The sequence below is a fragment of the Camelina sativa genome, chromosome 13, assembly GCF_030686135.1.
Source record: "Camelina sativa cultivar CO46 ecotype springtype chromosome 13, ASM3068613v1".
NCBI lineage: Eukaryota > Viridiplantae > Streptophyta > Magnoliopsida > Brassicales > Brassicaceae > Camelina > Camelina sativa.
The window spans coordinates 7,840,619-7,863,715 of record NC_141892.1 but is presented as its reverse complement, the minus strand read 5'-3'; the positions used below and the strand labels follow the sequence as shown (position 1 = coordinate 7,863,715).

The 23,097-nt window shown below is 34.4% G+C and overlaps 6 protein-coding genes across 10 annotated transcripts; 2 read left to right on the top strand and 4 right to left on the bottom strand.

The window, feature by feature from the left end:
• The first annotated feature begins 1,428 nt into the window (after positions 1 to 1,428).
• On the top strand, positions 1,429 to 3,001 carry LOC147929298 (uncharacterized). Its single transcript, XM_087480561.1, has 3 exons — positions 1,429 to 1,850; positions 2,121 to 2,223; positions 2,372 to 3,001. Exons 1-3 carry the CDS (start codon positions 1,429 to 1,431, stop codon positions 2,999 to 3,001), a joined length of 1,155 nt encoding a protein of 384 aa, XP_087336687.1.
• Positions 3,002 to 3,330: 329 nt separating this feature from the next.
• LOC104735983 (3-dehydrosphinganine reductase TSC10B-like) lies at positions 3,331 to 4,931 on the bottom strand. 5 transcript variants are annotated; one of them, XR_015577423.1, is made up of 3 exons: positions 4,248 to 4,897; positions 3,949 to 4,096; positions 3,331 to 3,720 (listed from the first exon to the last, which is right to left on the bottom strand). XR_015577423.1 is itself a non-coding variant. In XM_087480240.1 (3 exons), exons 1-3 carry the CDS (start codon positions 4,815 to 4,817, stop codon positions 3,416 to 3,418), a joined length of 984 nt encoding a protein of 327 aa, XP_087336366.1. In that variant the 5' UTR covers positions 4,818 to 4,931; the 3' UTR covers positions 3,331 to 3,415. The 5 variants fall into 5 exon arrangements, 1 of the variants encoding a protein (XP_087336366.1); XR_015577424.1 differs by having other exon boundaries at positions 3,949 to 4,092; XR_015577422.1 differs by having other exon boundaries at positions 3,949 to 4,092; positions 4,287 to 4,894.
• A 948-nt stretch (positions 4,932 to 5,879) lies between these two features.
• Positions 5,880 to 6,937, bottom strand: LOC104735982 (uncharacterized). Its single transcript, XM_010455884.3, has 2 exons — positions 6,549 to 6,937; positions 5,880 to 6,454 (listed from the first exon to the last, which is right to left on the bottom strand). Exons 1-2 carry the CDS (start codon positions 6,684 to 6,686, stop codon positions 6,140 to 6,142), a joined length of 453 nt encoding a protein of 150 aa, XP_010454186.1. The 5' UTR covers positions 6,687 to 6,937; the 3' UTR covers positions 5,880 to 6,139.
• Positions 6,938 to 7,898: 961 nt separating this feature from the next.
• LOC104735980 (NEDD8-activating enzyme E1 catalytic subunit) lies at positions 7,899 to 10,710 on the bottom strand. The gene is made up of 9 exons (XM_010455883.3): positions 10,441 to 10,710; positions 10,191 to 10,354; positions 9,819 to 10,021; positions 9,496 to 9,728; positions 9,344 to 9,406; positions 9,212 to 9,268; positions 8,947 to 9,068; positions 8,737 to 8,854; positions 7,899 to 8,432 (listed from the first exon to the last, which is right to left on the bottom strand). Exons 1-9 carry the CDS (start codon positions 10,540 to 10,542, stop codon positions 8,145 to 8,147), a joined length of 1,350 nt encoding a protein of 449 aa, XP_010454185.2. The 5' UTR covers positions 10,543 to 10,710; the 3' UTR covers positions 7,899 to 8,144.
• A 6,683-nt stretch (positions 10,711 to 17,393) lies between these two features.
• LOC104735979 (defensin-like protein 49) lies at positions 17,394 to 18,318 on the top strand. Its single transcript, XM_010455882.2, has 2 exons — positions 17,394 to 17,535; positions 17,998 to 18,318. Exons 1-2 carry the CDS (start codon positions 17,451 to 17,453, stop codon positions 18,177 to 18,179), a joined length of 267 nt encoding a protein of 88 aa, XP_010454184.2. The 5' UTR covers positions 17,394 to 17,450; the 3' UTR covers positions 18,180 to 18,318.
• Positions 18,319 to 20,464: 2,146 nt separating this feature from the next.
• Positions 20,465 to 22,808, bottom strand: LOC104735978 (protein trichome birefringence-like 11). The gene is made up of 4 exons (XM_010455881.3): positions 22,139 to 22,808; positions 21,411 to 21,800; positions 21,163 to 21,321; positions 20,465 to 21,087 (listed from the first exon to the last, which is right to left on the bottom strand). The coding sequence occupies exons 1-4, from the start codon at positions 22,597 to 22,599 to the stop codon at positions 20,706 to 20,708; spliced, it is 1,392 nt and encodes a 463-aa protein (XP_010454183.1). The 5' UTR covers positions 22,600 to 22,808; the 3' UTR covers positions 20,465 to 20,705.
• Positions 22,809 to 23,097: the final 289 nt, after the last annotated feature.

Sequence of the window (23,097 nt, the reverse complement as noted above, 5' to 3'; positions counted from 1 at the left end):
TTTGTGGCTAAGCTTGGTAATTGCCGACGGGCAATATCTCAGTGGCGAAAAGCACATGTACCTTTTGGGAGGGATGTGATTGAGGATCTTAAAAGACAGTTGGAGGTGGCTCAGGCGAATGATGCGGTAGATCCTAGGGACATATCGGTGTTAACCTCCCGGCTGTGTGAGGCTTACAGGGATGAGGAAATCTATTAGCGTCAAAAAAGTCGGAATAGATGGATGCGTGTGGGGGATAAAAACACAAAGTATTTTCAGGCCCAAACAAAGCAACGCCGGGCTCGGAATCGAATTATTGGTCTGTTTGATAGAAATAATATTTGGTCTACAAAGGATGAAGTTATATGCAGTACTGCTGTAACGTATTTTGAGGATTTGTTTACTTCGACTAATCCTGACATTTTTGAGGAGGCTCTAAGTGAGGTTACACCGGTACTCTCGGAGGAGGATAATGAGCGGCTGACAGCCCCGATTACGGAGATAGAGATACGTAAGGCTTTGTTTATGATGCATCCGGATAAGGCTCCAGGACCAGATGGCATGACCGCTTTGTTTTTCCAGAAGGCCTAGGAGGTTATAAAGTCGGATATGGTTGCTATGGTTAATGAGTTTTTTGTGAAGGGTATTTTTGATAAGAGATTAAATCGGACGCATAGTTGTCTTATTCCCAAGGTTGCCAAGCCTACTCGGATGACAGAGTTGCGTCCGTTTAGCCTGTGTAATGTGGGGTACAAGATCATTTCTAAAATCTTGTGTCAATGGCTCAAAATGGTTTTACCAAACCTAGTATCGGAGACTCAATCTGCCTTTGTGCCATGTCGGCTGATTTCTGATAATATCTTGATAGCCCAAGAAATGTTTCATGGTCTCCGGACTAACCCGTCCTGTAAAGGAAAATATATGGCAATAAAGACAGATATGAGCAAAGCGTATGATAGGGTCGAGTGGGGTTTCGTCGAAGCTTTACTACGGAAAATGGGGTTCGCGGAAAAATGGGTATCTTGAGTTTTGTTTTGTGTCTCTTCGGTCGAGTATCAGGTACTGATTAATGGTCAACCCAACGGGCTGATAGTCCCGGAGTGAGGGTTGCGTCAGGGTGACCCTTTGTCTCTCTATCTGTTTATCCTTTGTACGGAGGTACTTATTGCTAATACTCGGAAGGCTGAACGGGATAAACTGATATCAGGGATCAAGGTCGCTAATAAATATCCACCGATTATGCATTTATTGTTTGCGGATGATAGTCTTTTCGTTTGTAAGGCCGATCGGGTTCAATGTGGGGTCATATTAGATATTTTGAAGAAATATGAGGAGGTTTCGGGCCAAGAGATCAATTTTGATAAGTCCTCAATTCAATTAGGACATAAGATTATTGAAGCGGTAAAAAGTGAGGTCCAAGGGGTGCTTGGGATATCAAATTTGGGCGGGATGGGGTCTTACCTCGGGATTCCCGAGAGTTTGGGAGGATCCAAAACAAAGGTTTTCTCCTATGTTTGGGATAGGTTACAGGGTCGAACGAATGGTTGGACGGCAAAGCAACTTTCTCAGGGCGGTAAAGAGGTGATGATAAAATCAGTTGCTACTACGGTACCGACTTTTGTTATGTCCTGTTTCCGGCTGCCAAAAACTGTCACGTCTAAGCTAACTAGTGCAGTGGCAAATTTCTTGTGGCATTCGGGACAGTCTGGGGGTATGCATTGGTTAGCGTGGTATAAATTATGTGAGAGCAAGCAGTTGGGTGGTTTGGGCTTTAGGAATATTGATGACTTTAATACTGCTTTGTTGGCTAAACAATTATGGCGGCTGATTGAGGTACCCGATTACCTTTTTGCACGGGTGTTCAAAGGCTGGTATTATAAGAATTCTCATCCTATGGATCCGATACGTTCATACTCCCCTTCCTAGGGATGGTGGAGTATTGTTTCTGCTAGATCTTTGGTAAACAAAGGGCTTATTATACGGGTTGGTTCTGGGGAGTCCATTTCTATATGGACTGATCCATGGATACCAGCTCAATTCCCAAGACCAGCTTTGAGTCATGGTCTTTTCTTGGACTTTTCCTTACTAATTTCACATCTCATCGATTGCCAATCTAATTTTTGGCATATGGATATGCTCAGTGAGCATTTTACCCAGGAGGATGCGGCTTTGATCGGGGCTCTGCCTTTGGGTAGTTCACACCAGGAGGACTTGATGGGTTGGCATTATACCAAATCCGGAAAAGTACACGGTTAAATCAGGTTATGAAACGGAACGTTTGGCGAGGCTTCCGCTTTCCCAAACTACTAGGTATGGGCCGAGTATTACCCCCCTCCTAGCGGGAGTTTGGCGAGTGGCTTGTCCACCGAAGATCAGGCATTTTATGTGGTAGGTCTTATCCCGGTGCATATCGGTTACGGCAAAACTGAGGAGACGAGGCTTTGCTTGTGATTCAGTTTGTGCTCGTTGTGGAGCAGATGAGGAAACAACTAATCATGCGATATTTAGGTGTCCACCAGCTCGACAGGTTTGGGCTTTAGCTCAGGTGCTGGTTGGCTCGGTCACTTTCCCTACCGAATCCTTGTATGCAAATGTGGATCATTTTTTGGGATCTTCTAATCCGGGTTCTCAAGTTGCGGCTTTCCCTTGGATCATGTGGTACATATGGAAGGCGAGGAATGCATGCGTTTTTGAGAATGTTATGGAAAAGCCAGAGGAGGTTGTTAGGTTAGCGGTGGGGGATGCAACTACATGGTTGCAGGCTCAGGTGGATGAGGGGGATGAGGATTCGCCTCCTCTTCCACCGGGCCCTCATAGGGGGGAACCGGCAAGCCGGGTTTCTATGCCCACTGTTTTCTCAGGTTACCGGTGCTTTGTAGATGGATCCTGGAAGGCGGGTGATGTTTTTGCAGGTGCAGGATGGGTGTGTTCCTCTTTTCAGGATGACACGCCGATAAGGGGAGCCTCCAATTTCCGCCGTAGTCTTTCCCCTTTGCATGCTGAAGTCGAAACTTTTGTTTGAGCAATGCGATGCATGATTGATCATGACTTTCGAGAAGTGGCTTTTTATACTGATTGTTCGGATTTGGTGAAGATGGTGTCTTCTCCTCAAGATTGGCCGGCTTTCAAGACATACCTCGACAATATCAAGATGGACATGGAGGAATTTTCATCCTTCTCTTTATCTTTAATTTCAAGAAATGCTAATACTAGTGCGGACTCTTTGGCACGCCAAGCGCGAACCTCTCTGCATCCTGTTTTGTTTGTAAACAATTTCCCTTCTTATTGGCTCATGTGAGCTGATCTTTTATGTTGTTAAAAAAAAAAAAAAAAAAACATGAACATGTTCACTGTACAAAAGCCTGATTCATATACATTTAGTGGTTCATAGGAAAAACATACAACATATAGTTTGATGACCTAAACTATAACTTTACTATTTGCTTCTACTTATTTTTGTTGTGTTCCACTTTTCTATGGTTTTGTACCATTGCCATTGGACAACCAAGCTAAAGAGTCTAATTAGGCCACAAAACATAATTTCAATAAAAGCGAGCCAAGAAGATCTCTGAGGGGACATGCCGGCGCTCGCAATAGATAGTAAGAAGCTGATGAAATGGCATGTCACTGTGGATTTTCCTGCTTTGATACCATCGAAACATATCTTGGCTATTTCTTTGGTTTTCATTGAACCAGAAGATGCGGCTATGATGGAAGTCAGCTCCGGCCTCTTCTTCTGTTCTGAAAGCCAAAACAAGAACAAGCAAATGAATTTAACTGAACCAGTTGGACTGGAACTGCAACTAATCTACAAGTCAACTGAGTCATCTGATCAGTATAATTAGACGCCTAAAAGACAATCCACGATCCTAGCTTTCATGATGTATACTTCTTTGTCATACTCTACATATCCATGATGTTTTTTTAATTGGTCTTTAAAACGTTAAAAAAGATTGTGGATTATCTTACCTTCTTGAAACTTGGGTGTATCCGTGTCAGGAGGAAACAAGAGAGTCACATGAATGTCATCAGAAATAACTTCTTGCTGCAACGCTTGCGCTAATCCCTGAAGCCCAAACTTGCTCGCTGAATATGCAGTGTAACCGTAGATACCTGCCTGAAAACAAAAGAGGTAAAAACCACTATACATCACAAAGTCTATCCAAGAAAATGCATCTCTTAACTTCCACAAGTTCTTTCCCAAATTCAAGAAAATGCACAAACTATCACAAGGGCTTTACATGACTAATCAAGAGTGATTCCTTCACCTATATAACTAGGAGACTATGAATCGAGTCGAGGCGAACCTGACCGGCTTGAGAGGAGACGAGAGAAATGGAGGCAGGACCTCGACCTTCCCTACTAGCTTTCATCGCAGGCAAAGCCGCAATAATCACACTGAAGCTCCCAACAAGATTCACATCAATCATCAACTTAACCTCCTCGTGACTCTGTTTCTCAAGCTCCTTCCCAATAAACACGCCTTGATTCACAATTAACACATCGATCGGCCCCGATTCATCAACCGCCTTCGAGACTGCGTCGAAATCGCGGACGTCGGCAGAGAACGTGGCGACCTCGACGCCGGTGGCTAGCTCGATGGATCGTTTGGCCTCGGCGAGCTTTTCGGTTGAGCGGGCGAGGATCGAGACTCGTGCTCCCTCGGCGGCGGCACGGTGAGCGAGAGCGAGACTGATGCCGCTTGATCCACCGGTGATGAAGACGTGGCGAGATTTGATAGCGATCTTGACGGATCTTGGCCGTACGATCAAAGCTAAGATGATGATGAGAAGAGTGATGATGACGAAGAAGAGGAAGAGAGAATAAATTGCCGCCATTGTAACGCTCTTTACTTCACACTAATCGAAGATGATGATTAAGAGACTCATAAGTCATAACAAATCCAATTAACATTAACTAATGAGTGCTTACAATAGAATTATGACCGAAATATTAATCTTACTATTCCTACTGTCTCATAAAGATTAATGTTTTTAGAATATTTTTTTTGTCCCACAAAAATTAATGTTTCGTAAACTTCAAGAATTAATCATTAAAAATATTGAATTGTTATTGGTTTAAAATTAAATAATATTTCTTTAGTCAAAGAAAAAAATATATTTAAACTCAGTAATCATTGTTTTCTTAAAATATGTAAAAACTTCTAAACATCAATTTTTATGACACAGAGAACGGAGTATTACTTAACTAAATTAAAGAGTAATTTATTGTACTATTTCCACTGCCAATTATAATTTAAACCAATATAAAATGAATCTTTTTTTTATAGCAATAAACAACAAAATGTTTTAGAGGAATCTGAATCTCGAGTGGATAGTGGATACAATTTTTTTATATGTAACGTTGAGATTTGGTTGTTAACTTGTTATTAAATTACATGTAGATAAAGAAAATCTTACAAGTATTTTAGTGAAGAACTACAATTTTTTTGCATGCGTTTTTTTCTCTCTTTAGAATTAATTAAGAAAGAAAAAATTAATGTGAATATGTGATATATTATGAAAAACAGAAAAAGAAGTGATGTTTTTTGGAAAGCTTCATCATCATATTATTTTACTCTAAATAGAAATACTAAAAGAATAAGGAGATTTTTTTTTTTAATAATGGCATAGAGAAAAAAGAAAAAGAAAGAGAGAGATGGGCATGTGAGTGGCAAAAGACAGAAGGCGTGTGAGCTTGTGACAGTCTTTTGGACTTCGTAGTAGATCTGACTTCTTCTTTTATTATTCAGACAGTGTGGCAAACTCGTCTGCGATGTCCCATAGACATTGATTGATTGGAGAGAGAGAGAGAGAGACATGGAACATTTGCTAGTTTCACATGGGGCTTGTCTTCACACATTCCCTCTATCAATCTTGTTTTGTAATCAACCAAGAAAATTCACATACTTAATTTTAATTCAATCCTTAAAAGATTACAAACTGGAAAAAAAAATAAAGTCAGTCAATCTCTAAAATGATGAACAAAGAAAGAGTTACATAATTAAAAAGCAAGAGCAATCTTGGAACATATCTCCAAGACCTTCCTTATACAATCCTTTATTTATTCGCTGATTTACAAAACAAATAAATCTTATGCATCTAATTTAACTATTAAGAATTGATCACACATAATCATGAATCTTTCAGAATAAATTTAATTAAGTGTAGATAGATGATGCATCTCCGTAGGTTCTTCTCGGGATAGAAGCATGGACGCTAGTGTTCATGGTTCTCTTGTTGTTGTGAGTGGTGAGAGTACTTCTTGCGTTCTCATGATTCTGCTGATACTCTTGTCTGTTTTGTTGAAGAGAGTGTTGTTGCTTGGCGTTGAAGGAACTATACTTCCCTTGCTTCTGATAATGATGAGGTCTTCTTCTTGGCTGAGAAGATTTAGGGATGAACACACCAGTCCCTTTGCTTTGTTCTTGATGATACATATATGGAGCCGTTTGGTAACCTCCTCTGAACAGACCCTGTTCCCACAAAATTTTCAAGAAACACAGTTAGAGAGAGGGAGATAGATGCATATAGAGAGGAAGAAGTGTATGTATGGACAGAGGAACAAACCTGGAATGAAAGAGAGGGGGAGGAGGAGGAAAGAGAAACAGGATTTAGCTGCTCATCTTCATCCATGATGAGAAGAGAGATCTGTTTGCTTATGTCTGCAAAGAAGACATCATCATCAAGCTCTAACTCCATAGCCATGTATATCTTAGCTTCCAAGTGTCTCAAGACTTTTGTTGTTCTGTAGAAACAAAGTCTTTTTTGTAATTTATTTTTGGTTTGCTTCAAGTGGAGTTCGAGGGAATGTTGAAAGGGTCAGATAAATAGGCAAGACAGAGTTGGCACTTAGAGAGAGAGAGAGAGAAGAGCATGTGGGTGGGAGAGTGGGTCCAGAGAAAAGAAAGAGATTTTTTTAACAATGTAAATCTAATCTGGCTAAGTCCCCACTCAACACAACATGAAGGACAGAAGGAGGAGGTTGTGTATTGATGTTATCCAGTTGTTACGTTTTTAAAAAGATAGAATCAAAGCTCATACACAACACAACCCATATTCACTCTGTTTTTATTACCTTTTAACACTAAACTTCTCATATTTGACCATAAACTTTGATAGATTTACCAAATTACTACTACTAATAGGTTATCAACAAAATCTGAATAATCGAACTGAACCAATTTATTACTCATCTAGTTACACTTGGTTTACATTACTTATCATGATACTGGTAAAAAAGAAACACTATCTATAATAGGGCCTAAGGAAATATTTGTTATGGCTATAAGATCATAGAACAGCCACATCCGAAGACAGTCTGTGGTTGGCAATTGAGGAAATGGACAATGATCAATTTGGATTTCGGAGAGAGATAGATAGAGAGAGAAAAAATCTTAACTCATTTGATATGATATGGTTTGGGCATAGTGTTTGAGTGAAGTAGGGTCAGACACCAATCCTACTTGATAGTTCATTAAAAACGATTTCCCAAATGAAGCTTGATGGTCTATATATGTATAAAAATATATGATGTTTATTCATCTTGTTGGTCTTTTGCTTATTTAATTTGCATGTTCGGAACTGTTGACCTTTCAAAGGAGGATAAATGAACAAAAGAGGTCGTAGAACAACCTTATCTCCTCACCCATACTACGTTTCAAAAGAGTAGCTTAAAGTCTCTTGAGATCATATGAAAAGAGAAAGGTGCAAGCAAAGTATAGCCACAAACTGAAGAAGATAAATGAAAAAGATAAGTTTGAACCAAAAGAAATATATACAACAAGTATAAGTCATGAATGAGTGCACCAAGGGGCGCGCAATCTATTGTCTTGTCGTTACGAGTGACGTTTGTTCTTTGTAACGACTGGTTAAAATAAAACATTTCGGTTAATGTAAATTCGAAGACACAAGATCAACTTTTTAACGACTCTAAACTGTTTTAGTCCGGAAGGTCACATCTTCGAGGTTAAGAACAATCATATGAACCGATCTGTTTGGAGTAACTTTTTTTCTTTCTCCATCACGCAGTAAAAGTCTGCTATCATAGCTATAAACGACAAACAAACAAAAAAAAGGACCAAAATAAGAACCGGACAAGTCAACCTGCCCAATAATCTCTCAATGGATCTAAGCTTTGGCATCAAAGGGTTTCTCTGTCAGGTTTTATGCTCCAATGGCTGTATCCATGTCTGTAACAACATCGGCTCCTTTGAAAACAACCCTTAGCTTTGTTTGAATCGACTGTTTCTCTTTGTCCTTGAGAGATGTCCCAGTTACATGGATAGTATCCTTCTGGACTCTTCCCATGAGGTCATAGAGCGGCTTGCTTAGGTTTTCTCTGAGCATCTCTTCAAGAACCGGAGGTGCCTGCATGTAGAGATTGCTTTCGCCATATGTAACACTTGCTTTTGACAAAAGGAGCTTCGGGTGATCTTCAAGCATCTCAATGAACTAGGAGAAAGAAAAAAACATGAACAAAATGGTAAAGAACTGAGACGCGGAATTTGAATGGACAAACAAAGAGCATACTTTGGCACGAGTGAATTAAAATATAGCTAAAGGGCAGAAAAGCCTGGACAAGGCGAGAAGACCAAAGAAAATAACAGCCAAGCATCTACGCAGGGATGAAAGTAAATGCATCAATGGAGATAGCAGCAGAGAAGATCAATTAGCATGAAAAAGCAATAAATGGGTAAGAAAATCAAGGGTAATCGGTATTAAAAAGACAATGAGATGATAAAGCGAGAGGAAGGACCTTTGATAATGTGATTGAGGTGTCCAGCTCAATCAGAATGCCCGGACCACATACAAGACAGTCGTCGAGCCTCGGGAAGTCTGTCACTTTAGTGTAAAGACCCTCTCCACCGTTATACCTTGTGAAAATGAAAAAAATTGCTTGAGGATAGTTTGTACAAAGACACCAACACTAGCAAGTAAGGCAGAAATAAAGAAAAAAAAAACATACGTCAGATAGTTTGTAAGTGTTTTGCTGCATGCAGACACAATCTTCAAGGTTTCTAGCGCACAAGCTGCTGATATAATCGCGTTGGTGGAAGCAATCGCCGGTATAATGTTTTTAACCACACCCTATATAATAAAAAATCCTCCTCTGATAATTTATTCATGAATACAAATAGCATATGATTTATTTGTGCATACTTAAATGGTTGCAAGTACTTCAGCCGGTTACTGGAAGTAAACAGACAGAGAAAGTGAGAATGGTTACATACTTGTGTGAGAGAGTATGTGACACCCGGAATTCCAAAGAGCTCAGCTCTCCTGATAGCCTGTGAAGATAATGGCAAATATGAAACAACCCCAAATTAAAATCCACAGCATAAACAAGCAAAAGAAAGACTAACCTCATCATAGACCCACTTCATATGTTCTGGGACATCAGGATCGAACGATCTTCCTTTATGAACCTGCAGGAAGAATAGACTTCACCATGACTAAACCAAAATACATATCCACATGGAAAAAAGAGTCTCTTTCAAAGAGCCTACACACATACCTCATCCCACTTAATTAAATGAGCATATTCAATGCAATGAGCAGCATTCCTAGGGGTTTCAGCAAGAGTGCACAACGGAAACTTCACTTGAGGTGGGAAAAGCCAAATAGTGCACTCAAAACAGGGTGTAACTCCAGGCATTATAACTCTAGCATGACCCTTGAAACCTTCAGTTCCCCCATCTACCATCGGCTTGATTGTGTCTCTTACTGGAGCATCATCTTCATTATACTCTACATACATTTTACAAGCACATGATCAGGCAGAGAACTTATAAAGCCAAGAGTTTGGGTTGACAGTTTAACGTTTAAGAATTTACATACCAAGAAAGCCACAAGCTATCCCATTGATGTATTTCCGAGCTTCCATGGAATCAAGACCAAGGGCAATGATGTTAAAATCGTTATAAAAGTCAACCTCCTTGTCTTCAATACGTGAAAAATGCGGGACAATCTCAACCCCGCTCACTCTCTCCATGACACGCTTAGCTGCTACCTCTGCCTTAGGCTTTCCCACGTCTTCAAGTCTATAAAAGAACACCAACATTATCAACCCAAACAATCGTGCAACCATCATCAATTCCCACTAACAATTTCACAAATCTTACTGAGCAAAAACAAACTTCAATTTTGAGGGCTTTTTCTAGTGGTGAAGCCAAGTAGAGACAAAAGTAAGGAGGAGGAGGAGGAAATTGCCTGAATAGGAACTGGCGATTGAGATTAGTAACCTCGATACGGTCCATATCAATCACATCGAGATTACGAAAACCTGAAAGAGCCAAGTCCTTGAGAAGCTCACAACCCAATCCACCAGCACCAACCACAAGGATTTTCACAAACTCCCTTATGTCATCCCTCAGCTGTATACCCCAAAACAAAAACTAAGCTCAGGAAAACCCATAGAATCGATACAAAAATTTACAGGAAAAAAAAAAAAGGCGTAAACCTGGGGTCCGGGAAAGAAGCCGGGGTCAACGAGATTCCCATGACGGAGAAGAAGCTTGTCGAGGTCTCTAGACTTACTCTGAGGAACATCGTGATCAGCCATAGAGAGAGAGAGAGAGAGTTACGGAGATTGATCACGGGGGAGAGAGAAGCTCGAATACTCAAAAAACCCGACACACTGCCACAGAGCTCCGAAACCTCACTTTTTGCCTTCTCTTTGAGCCGACCCTTATTGGGTCAATATTGGGCTCGACCCAATCTTTTATATTAGGAAAAAGCACATTTTATTTAGACCTTGATATTATTATATCCTTAGTTTAATTTGGACATGTAAAAGATCTCTATTTTGTTATTTTAGCAAATCTATCTTCTTACATTTTTTTTTTTTTTTTTTTTTGTGTGGATAACTTTGACCATCTATAGGCTTTTTAACATATTTTTTTGCAAATTTTCCATTATACTGTCCAAAATTGGTTATAAGATATCTTAAGTAGTCTATTATTAAACTTTCCAATCTCCCAAAATTTATTAAATAAACAACTAAGGGATAAATCAGAACCAATATCCTTTTAGTTTTACAACCCTAGCTTCTTATCTTTAAAAACTAATTGAACACACTCAATGGGTTTGTTAGTTTGGTTGATGCGGACGGTTGCGGCAGCGGCAACGGGTGCAGTTGCGGCAGCGGCAACGAGTGCAGTTGCGTTTACGTTTTTAATCGCTGAATCGAAACAATGTTTAAAAATGTTAGACGCAGTTCGCAGCGTTTGCCGCAGCGTCTTGGCGCAGATACCTACAGCAAGCAAACGAACAAACATACATGCGTCTGCCGCAACCGCAGATACCTACATCAACCAAACGAACAAGTCCAATGATTTCGTGTTCACACCTCATAAGTTTTTATGTATAAAACTTCTCTACCCACTCAATCGCGCATTAAATTACATGATATTATTCTTTTTAAATGTGTCTGTGATAGTATATTTATATTTGTTTTAAATATTTATCCAAATATTCTACATTTAGAAACATTTTAATATTACGCTAAGATCAAAATATTTATTTTTTAATTTTATCTATACTATTAAATGGGAAGCACACTTAGAGATTAAAAAAAATAAAAATAACATATATCCATGTTGCCAAACAGAGCCACTTGCCTACATAAAAAAAAAAATTAAACTTCCCAAAAACAATGGTAACAACTATTAAAGAAATAAATGATTAACTTTTTTATAATTGGTTATAGATTTCGTATATATATTTTGATATGGATATAAATCATAAATAATTAATTTTGAATATATTAAGTTTTCCAAATATTTTTCTAAATTAAATATTAAACTAATGATTTTCTCCTTAAATTTAATTAGAACACACCGTCACTATAAAAAAAATTAAAACCAACAAGATTACAAAATGAAATCTAAAATATTATAAGAAAAACAAAATTATTTCTATTAATAATTCCTTGAATTTATATAGTTATTAAAATTTTATAAACTAATAAGAGATTTACGCAATTAATAACATGCCAAAAATGTAACTTATTATTTAACAAGATTTCTATAACAAATGAATCTAATTAATTTCAAATAGTATTTTTGAAAATAACTTAATTTAAATTTAAATAGATGATTTATTTTAATAAATCTTGAAATAAAATCAGTAATTATTTACCAAATTTCTAAAATATAGGGATTATTTCTAAAACTAACCTTATATATTTACTCTCATTGGTTTAATAGGAAAATCTAGACAATTAGTTCAAAATCCAAATCTAATTATCCATATAGATTCAAACATATTGTATATGCATTAACTGAAAACTAAATAAGTTTTTAAAAGATTTTATATAATTTTTTTAGTTTTAAACGTAAAGGTAAAAATATTTACTCTTTCGAGCTTATAAATAGAGTAATCGACCTAACATTCACATATCATATACACCACTCTAGCACTATTTTTGTTTGTATCTCTTTGTTTTTGCAAAAAAAAAAAAAAAAAAAAAGTGTCTTTGTATTAAGTTTATGATTTATGATTCTATGTTCAGTTTATGATTTATGATTCTTATGATTTGTTAAATTTATAATTTTCTGTTGTGTATATAAGCATAAACAAATTAAGATCTTTTTCGAAAACATACATTTTTCTACCTAGAGATTGTATATAAGGGAGGATTATGGTATGAGCGGGTGTTCATTCAATTGACATAGCATCAGCAAAACAAGAAAATTACAATTGATTGCTTAACAAAATCCACATTTTTGATATGAATCCGGTAAGTCACAAAATACTATATTATCGTTTGTTTTCTTCAGTTTTTCTATTGATTTATTTAAGAAACCTCTGTAGAAAATTCTTATTAGAGTATGTAGTTGAGCTTTGCATTAACATTAATTAACTTTTGAAACCAGCAAGAGGTACTCATAAACTATATATGTACAATTAATCTTCCATGACTATATTGTAATCAGCTGGATGTAGTAAATTATATTATTTTTTTATTTTTCCAAATATATGATGTTAACAGTCTTTATTAAAATGGTACTATAACTTGGGATGTATATGGAAAATAAAACAAAAAACACACATGGCAGTAAAATTTTATAACATGAGCACCTTGAAATTTTTTTATAGTCTTTTAAGTCATGGTGACCTTGAATTTCTAACGAAATTTTCAAGGTAACGATGACTCATAGTATAAAAATTTCTAATCCAAATCTTAAAGTACTGATTAACACTCAGACACCCAAATATTCATAAATGAAAATGACAAAATTTTGTGTTAATGAGGTTATACTATATAAATATGTTTACACATACTAAATAAATAATTCTTACTATTTTCAATTGAACTAGCATAAGTTCAAAATAAAATAAAAATAAAAAATACATAAAATATGTTATGTAAAAGTTAAAAGTATTTAAAAAACATAATTTAATATAGGTGAAACATATATAAAATAGTAAGAATAAAGAAGTCAATTAATTTTATAATATTTTTATTAAAACATATGATATATAGATATACTATGAATTATATTTATGTTTATTTCATACAGGAGTTCGAGAATTTATGTATTCGTCCGGTTCCCTCCCGTTTTCAATCGGAAATTTGTCCCATATCCGGAATGTCCCAAATTGGGAATGCTTTCTGTTATGCAACAAAAATTTGAGAACGGGTGTAGGACATAATGAAACATGACAAAACAAAAAGAGAGTTACGGCTATCCCTAAATATTTGTATATGTTTCAAACGGGTTTTCATCGCTGTTAGCGGTTATATATCTAATTTGATAGTTCACAAATTTAATAGAATCTAACCAATCATTTATTTGATTTAGTTTGTTACTAGTCCAACTGTTATGTTATTCCAAATTTTAAGATACTGGTGAAATCATTATTATCTTAAATTTTCAAACATTAATAAACCAAACCAAATATCAAACTAAAATTTCAATTAGTATAAGTTTGATTATATATATAAAATTAATTTTGTTTATAAACATAACCCCGCAAATACGTGCGGGTCCGAACCTAGTTTATTATAATATGACTACTAGTTTAGTTATATTCTCAAACAACATATAATTTCAACTAAAAAATCAATTACACAACCGTGTGTATTTTACATAGTATTTTTTTTATTTATGTTTATCCCTCGATGTATCAATTTAATAACATACATACAAAGTATACATGTCATATAAAAAACATGTATGTTGATTTACCAACCAATTGCAATATTAAAAGAACACTTTCTGAAATAAAAATACATTTTCAGAATAAATACAACTTTATTTTTTTATTACTACTATATTATAAGTTTTCAGAAAAAAAAAACATATGTGTGTGTTGTAACACCAGTTATCTCCTAGTTTACAAAGTAAATAAAAATCAAAATTTAAGCAAAACATAAGTAATACTCAAGCAAAACATAAATAAAATTGAATCAAAACATCAGTTAAATTGAAACAAAACATAAGTAAAACTATAATAATAATGACATGGTTCATAAGATACCCAACCCCATACTATCTAGTATCTATCATACAACCTATATTAGTATTTTTGACATTTAATTCTACTTTATTTTGAATATAAATCTATATCAATCAGATTTTATATAACATTGATGTAGTAGATGTTGAGAAAGGTTCATCATATATATCTGTATAATTAATTTCTAGATCATTGTAAACCCAAAAGAGTAGTAAAATCATTCACAATGAGCTATCAAACTTTTCGGCCTAACTTTTGTCTTTTAGATGTTGAAAAAAGTCCATATTTCTGTAATATATTATCTTTTAGATATTGGCGACTTCATCTACATTTGGAGTTGTTGGATGATGTTTCTTGGACGTACGGGAACCGTTCCTGGACATTCTTCTTTGGTGTCATGCCACACTTGCCAAATTTGTTTTCCTGTTTGTGGTATATTCCTACATACTTTATTTTAAACAAAATTTATATAACTTAAAGAAACTTATTTTAGAAGAATAAACGAAAAAAGATTCTTATGAATTTTTTCACTTCTTCACTCAAATATTATAATGTGTCATTTTCACTTCAATTTTATAGATTTGCCATTTTTTTATTTTTCAAAATGTGTGAGTGTTTTTTTGTTGTTGCTAAAATACATACTTTTATCAAATACTAAACCTTATAAAAATATGGAACCAAGAAAATCCAAACATAATATGTTAAATTGTGTTTTTAAATCTTAAAAAATGGCAAATCTAAAAATTTTAAGGTGAAATGGCAAAAATTATAAATGCTATTGAAAAAGTTTCTATTGAATAATTAATTCACAAAAAAAAAGAGTTAAACAAAACCTGAATAACATGGTCTCGAAGGAGTGGGTGATGGAAGGTTAGTTGATACAATCAATTACATCTCCATCGGAACTCTTTTTCAGACAACAGAAAAAAGAAAGTCAAAATCAAACTATATTTAGTATATGTGGATGCATAATTGAATTCGTAATAGATTTTAACCCGTGGTACATCGCGGACATATAACTTTTATTATAATTTATATTTATGTTGTATCTATTTATTAAATATTAAATATTTTGTAAATAGACAAATAACTAAAAACTCTGGTTGTTGTGCGGATAAATATTTATATTATTTTTTTAATCCGCAATAAACTTCATGACCATTTGTTTATTATATTTATTTTGTTTTGTTTAGTGTTTGAGATTCTATTTTGATTTTTAGTTATTATAACAAAAACTAAAGGATCTAAATACATAATAAGTAATTTATATGCTGTGATTAAGTCACATTTTTCCTAATGATTTAATCATTTTACACAATCTTAGTTAAATTAACCTAATTTTATGTCAAATATTTTAATATTAGTAGTGTTGATAAATAATTAAATGAGGATTTAACCCGTATTAACACAAATATAATAATATTTTATTAATTCCAACATGTCATCTTTATAATTCATCTACTATATAACCACATTATATAGTATTTTAAACTTTTTAGTTTTACATATTCGTAATAATTAAAATTTGTATTTAAGTTTAAATGTTAAATGTTAATTGAAGTTTTTCTTACGTTAATAATCAAATCTCACAGGTTTTAGAAAACAAAATGAGAATCAAATTGTTGTTTTCTTTGTTTGCAAATGATTCAGATATAGAATATCTTCAAAATACAACAGAATGTGTAGTTAAATATATGATAGTTTCTATTTCCATATTGATTACTGTTATTTATTTAGTTGAAATGAAATGTAAAATATTTAGGAAACAAAATTGGTAATAATGTTAGTTTTGAAAAAATTTTAGGGGTTAATGTTGTAAATAAAATAAATTAAATAATCAAAACTTCAAAGACATAACACAAAATGTACTTTAAAAATAATAATATAGATATGTATGTAACTAAAAAAGAAAGTCAAAATCAAACTATATTTAGTATATGTGCATGCATAATTGAATTCGTATATGTATGTAACTAAAAAAGAGAGAGCGAACTTAGGTATTTATATTAAGTTTTGTAAGTATACTTGGCAAGCTACAAAGTTAATCTATATATACATTTTTTGAGACATTTAGCAGATAAATCCTGAAATTAGAACATATTTACAAGTATGCTAATGACACATATATATATATACAACTTAATTTTTTAATATTTTAATTTTAAAAAATAGGCATGCGGGTTAAAATCTAATTTTTATAAGATTATTAAAAAAATAATTAATATATAACAATAAAATCTCAATTTACAAAATTTATTAATTTTACTTTATATTAAATGTTTTTCCCATTTATGCCAAAAACTCTTGTTTTGGTGAAGAAAAAAAAACTATTAACATTTATTTTCTCTAATTTGAACATATCGTTTGACTATATTTATGCTAAAAATACTATTATTTTGGTGAATACAGTATTAACATTTATTTTTGTATTTTGAACATATAGTACTAGTCTACTCGAAAAGATCAGAGAGAGCTGATGTGCCCAAGTAAGTGAATAAGTGATGGGTGGCGTGGCGATCGTGTCTTTTGAGCTGCAGCCATGGCTGTTATGGTCAACACTTTCAGCTAAACTGTCTCTAGTCTTTTCGAATAGTATATGTTTAAAATACAAAAAATAAATATTAATACTTTTTTGACCAAAATAATAGTATCTTTTAGCATAAATATAGTCAAACGATATGTTTAAAATACAGAAAATGTTAATACTTTTTTAACCAAAGTAATACTAATGTTAATACTTTTTTAACCAAAGTAATACTGTAGTATTTGTTTAGCATAAGTATAGTCAAATGTTCAAAATAGAGAAAAAAAATGTGAATATTATTTTTTGACCAAAACAATATTTTTGGCATAAATGGGATAAACATTTAATAGTAAAATTAAATAAATTTGGTAAAATGAGATTTCCCAAGACTGCAAGAGTTATATATAAGTGGGGTCTTTCTTCAAGATCCAAAGTATAACATATTTTTTTAATTAACTTTATACAAACAGAAAAATATAATCATGGGTATGACAAAAGCTCTTGTGATCTTTCTTCACATTGTTATATTAGCAGTTTCGCTCTCACCCCATGTGGTTTTGACCTCAGGTATATTCAGCAATTTTTGTTTGTTATTTGCAAATAAACATTGATCGCTTTTAAAAGCAACTTAACATATATAGATATTGATCTTGGGTGTTCATACATATATTTAAAACATTCAAAATATTGTCTGGAGTGTTATATATAACTTTACATATATTTAATGGGATTCTTATGGATTTTGCCATTTTCACTTAAATTTTATAGATTTGCCATTTTTTATTTTTCAAAATGTGTGTTTTTATAAATTTTTTTGCTAAAATACATAATTCATATCAAATACTAAACCCTAAGAAAAAATAGAACCAAGAAAACCCAAACATAATTTGTTAAATTGTGTTTCTAAATCTTAAAAAATAGCAAATCTATAAATTTTAAGATGAAATGGCAAAAACTATAAATGTCATTGAAAAAAGTCCCTATCTAGAAATTAACTCTATATTTAATATATTTCACGGGATTTTGTAGGGGCAGAGATTGAAAAATTCACATATGATCATTGCTACCATTTGTGTGTGCAAGGAGAATACGGATCGCGTGAATGTTTCGTGGACTGTACTCAAAAAGGATTTTATAAAGGAGATTGTGTAAGCCGAACCCCCAAAGATCCTATTAGATGTTGTTGCAATGACCATTACACTACTAACTAAAAGAAAGAAAAAAACTCATTTCTCCCTAATTAATGCTAAGCTATCTTCAAACGTTGTACTTTTTACTTTCCTAGCAGTTATGGGGGAAACTATTATCGAGTTGATTATAATAAATTAAATAAAATAAAAATTATGTTAATGTTTGTTTTTAATCAATTTAAAAAAAAAAAAACATAGTGCCATTTTATTGTTTTTGTTTCTATTGGGATATTTACGAGTTTTGTTTCTTATCTCTTCTCTTCTCAAAACCTAAGCTAAGACATCTGCATGTAAAGTGGCATCATTTTCATTTTCATTTTCATCCATCGTTTGACTTTTCATTTCACTTTATCTTTGACTTGCATCATATTGATGTATAAGATTAATTCTTAATCCTCAAAAGATAAACAATAGGAATGGAAAATTTTTTCAGAGGTGTTAACAATAGTTCTCATGCTCTATGTTTTTTTTTTTTTTGTATATTAGAAATAGTTATTTCAAGTTTCCTTAATAGTTCAGTTATAGAGGCGTTTGTTTTTTAAAAAGAACTAATAAAAACGTTTGTTCAATCGCTTGGTCTCTACGCTTTTGACAAGATTCCAGCATTGAAAGAGAATAAACATTAAAAGAAACTAATCAATCTTGGAAGAAGCATGTGCTATTTAGAAATTACAAGAGACTTAGTGAAGAAATTCGTGTAAGCGTTCACCTTTTACATAGGCCACCAAATTTGTTGAATTTGGTATACATACATTTATTGTTTTTTATTATTATGTTTTTGTTATTGTTAAAAGTCTTCTTCTACACCAAAATTTGGCAACAAGAAAATAAACATTATGTCATCTATGTTTTATCCATTTATCCATTTGTTTTAGGTTTAATAAACTTTTAAATATGAAGTTTGATTTTATAGGTCAATTAATTTTTAAATATATATATATATATATATAATCATAATTAAATAAAATTTTAATTATCTCAAAGTTTTGTGAATAATCAATTTTTTTTTTTTTAAAGAATTTTATAGAGAAGGTGATTGGAAAAGTAACATACACGGTCAGATTGTGTTACGTTGGAGAGGATGAGTCAGATTGCAACATACACGCCAGGGTTCTGGAGTCTCTGGAACTGGGAGCGTCTAGTTCTAATTTTTATAGATTGCAAAAATATTAATTATACGGTACTAAATAGAGTAATAGAAAGAAGAAAACTTGGAAAATCAATATATTCTCGTATATATTCGCATCGGGAAAAAGCAACTCAAGTTCGCTTTCTCAAGCTAAAGCATAATCAGAATCAAAAGGCACAAAAGCTGAATCTGTAGATTTCAATCAGCAACAAGAGGCATAAACAACATACAAAACACAAGAGCATTGTTAAATTTTAAAATAGTTAGTATTACATCACTTACAAAGCTAATAAGAAACTCAAGAGGACACAAGAAAATAGAATCAGACAATGCAGACACATCTACGAGGCATATATAAACTTCGACTACTTGAGTCTAATTTTTAAAACAGGTCTAGTGGCTATATACAAGCTGAGGAACCTTACATTACATCTTCCCATCTTCTTCTTGATACAATTCTCGAGCTAGATAACCTAAGATACTCAAACCTTTCCCCCGCCGTTTCCACTCCAGTTCTTTAGCTAATTGAAGCACTGAGGAACCAAAACCATATCGGCTTAATCAAAGAAATCAGAATCACCACCACGACGCCAAAGCCTCTCTCTCTCTCTGCTTCTTTAAAATCTTAGATCAGATTTCACTAAATAAACTTTTCAGAAATTGAAGATCTTCACTAAAATTCACAAGTAACTAAAGAAAAACATTCGCCTATGAGATGATTATGGTTGAAGCATCTGCATAGAAACCCAGCTTCAAATCTCATGAATATCCCAAACCCCATCAATTAACTCGCTGAATGTTGAGTTGTTTCAGCTAGCAGTTGAGATAAACAAACCTCCGGAACGAGTCTCGCCATCCTCACATAGACCTTTCCCTGGATCCATCATAGTGTATATTTGTATATATACGTATAACATGTTCATACATTTTTTAGAGTTTTGTACAGACTCCAACAATTATGATTATTAGCATATCACAAACACAAAATATTTAAATATACCGAGATGCTAAAATACTAACGATATGGTTGAACAAAAAAACTGCTAATATGACAAATTGAAAAAGAACCAAAAGTTTTGTGATACTCCGATTGATGTGCATTTCAGGCTGAGAGCTGCAACAGATGAAGAGTTGGAAGAACAGTCAGGTCATATGAAATGAATTCCATATCAGAGTGTTGTTGGTATTCTGATGTATTCTATAATCAAAAAGGAAAATAAAGTTCTGCAAGTGTAACATAATCATTGTATACCAAAACACTTGTGAACTAATGATCTGTGATATGATGAGGTCACTCAAATCTTTGAAATTTTTACAAAGTTGCTTAACCTAGTCAGTAATTACATATATTCTCCACCCAATCAAAATCTCTCAGCCGCTATAATTCCTGCAACAGCTGTTTCTACACCAAAGTTTCATTATGTAAAGTTGTCTGTATCGCCACTGTTTGATCTTGAATAACCTTCGTGCTTAAGAAACAATGCATAAAGAAGCTCATTCCACGAATCAGGAACACCAGGAAGACACCAATGGCTGCAGTCTTGCCTACGGATCGGTGCAGGACCAGCTAAGCCCAAGTAGTAAAGTGATGGGTGGCCATCGTTTCTTTGAGCTGCCATGGCTGTTATGTTCAACACTTTCAGCTTAACTGCCTCTGATCTTTTCGAGTAGTAAAGAGACGATGACAAGACATCTTGAAGGAGCTTTATGTGTTCCCATGTCTCTGGTGGAACCAGAGTGACTCCAAAATCTGGCAGTGTCTCCATATGACATGTTCCCCCTGTTCTCCAATCTCCTCCCCTGAATGAAACAAGACATCAATTGAATGGAAAGCTTAAGATTCGATCCTAGAAGTCCTATATATGCGTGACAAACCTGAAATGCACAGGGGCAAATGTGCGAAAGAAGACCTGTGTCTTGTTTGAATCAACCTCTTCTTGTATCCATCTCATAACAGTCTTCATAGCTCGTCTATGTGCATGCTCTATCTTCATTCTCATTCTCACTTTTTCTCCTACTTGAAAGTAACAACCTCTGCGCAGTCACAAATCCAAAGATCAGTCAGGGAACCAAACCAATTCTGATTAGTTCTGAGTATGTTACCAAAGAAGAAAGAAGCTAACCCGCGGATAGTTTTCTCGTAGTTCCACCAATGACCAGTGTTAAACACTAATATATCCGCATCTCTCCACTTGTCAGCAGTCCAATCCATTGTCTCCAGTTTAAGAGTCGTCTTAACCTTTTCTGGATATCCTTTAGGTGGACGGCTTTGGAGAACCAAGAAAGGTGCTCTATAGTATTCAACAGTGCAATTGTAGTCATGAAACCTGAACACAAAGAAGCCCATGTGCTTTGTGATGGGTCTATTGTTCACTTCGTAAACCAAATTCTTGTTCCTGATAGCAGAAGATAGCATACAGAGAAGAGACTCCCATTGGTTTCTTCCAATTGAGTCTCCTACAAACACTAGCCGCTTGTTCCTTAGCTTCTCCAGCATCAACTTCGCATCAAATCTGAACCATTTCATAACATAATGAATGAGCTTAATAACTGAAATCAAAGACACATTTACTAATCTCTGAAAACATTTTCCTAAATCCTAAACATAACATTTCTAATCCAAGACAATCTCAAAGGCAAAACTAAGTTTATACATGTTCTTTGGATCCATGTTCATGTGTCTCACGGGTTCATATAATACAAATCTTCGATGACATCACAATGAACACGCAGGACAAGAAATTGAGAGATAACAACAAAACACCGAAGAATACTGAAAGCGACTTAAGACTCTGTAGCAAACTCTATTCAGCTACCGAGAAAAATGCAGAAACTGTAAAGAAGAACAAACCTGGGCAAATCACAATGGTTAGGTTGCCATCTCCACTTGGTAAAGAACAAATCAGGTCTGCCAAACTCAGTGCATCTGAATCCTTCATCAAGAAAGGTGCAATCTTTGGACTGATACAAAGGATACGATTCATCCCAAACCCATTTACCATCGAACACATTACAACCACTCCCACTCTCTTCAAGAAACCCAACTTTGGTGTTGTTCTCTACAAACCCATCGAGCTCCTTGAGCCAAAGGAATCTCTCCGATTGATCCGAAAAGTCATGACTTTTAGTCTTAGCCACGGTTCTGTAATCGAGGTAGAAGAAGCTGAAGACTAAACACAAACCCACCAAGAAAAAACCCAAGACTCCTAGAGATGGCTCGAACACGACCCTCAAACGCTTGAATCTCTTAATCACTACAGAGACTTGCGGCATGGCTTCATCGTCTTCCACAGATGGGTGGTACTTCGACATCTGAAGAAGAAGAAACTGCAAAAGCTGAAGACTTTTATTATTCTCTCAGTAGATTCAGAATGAGAAAACGAGTAAGGAGGCTGAAAGAAGCAGCTTTGGTTGAAGCCTTTGGGAATATTAAGCGAGCAAATACAAATCCCAAAGGTGTAATTAGCATTTCTTGACCCTAGTCTTGGTTTCGTAAAAAGGGAAAGACTTGGAGAGAGTATGTGTGAGTGAATCGTGCGTGGGTCCTTTTAACTGGCGGGGGTCCCGTAGATCCAAAAGATGACACACACGCGATCGTGGCGCGTGGCTTAAAAGTAGTGAGAGTCGTGGGGCTTAAGACGGCGTAGCTTTTACTACTTTTTAGTGCGCTTTTAAAACGGTTAATGCGTTTTGTGTTTATTCACCGAATATAGCGTTTTGTTTTTTGGGTCCAAGACTCCAAATATGTGTAATATAGTTTGGTAGACTCAATAAACAAACAGATGGAATCTTGTAATGATTAAAGAAGAG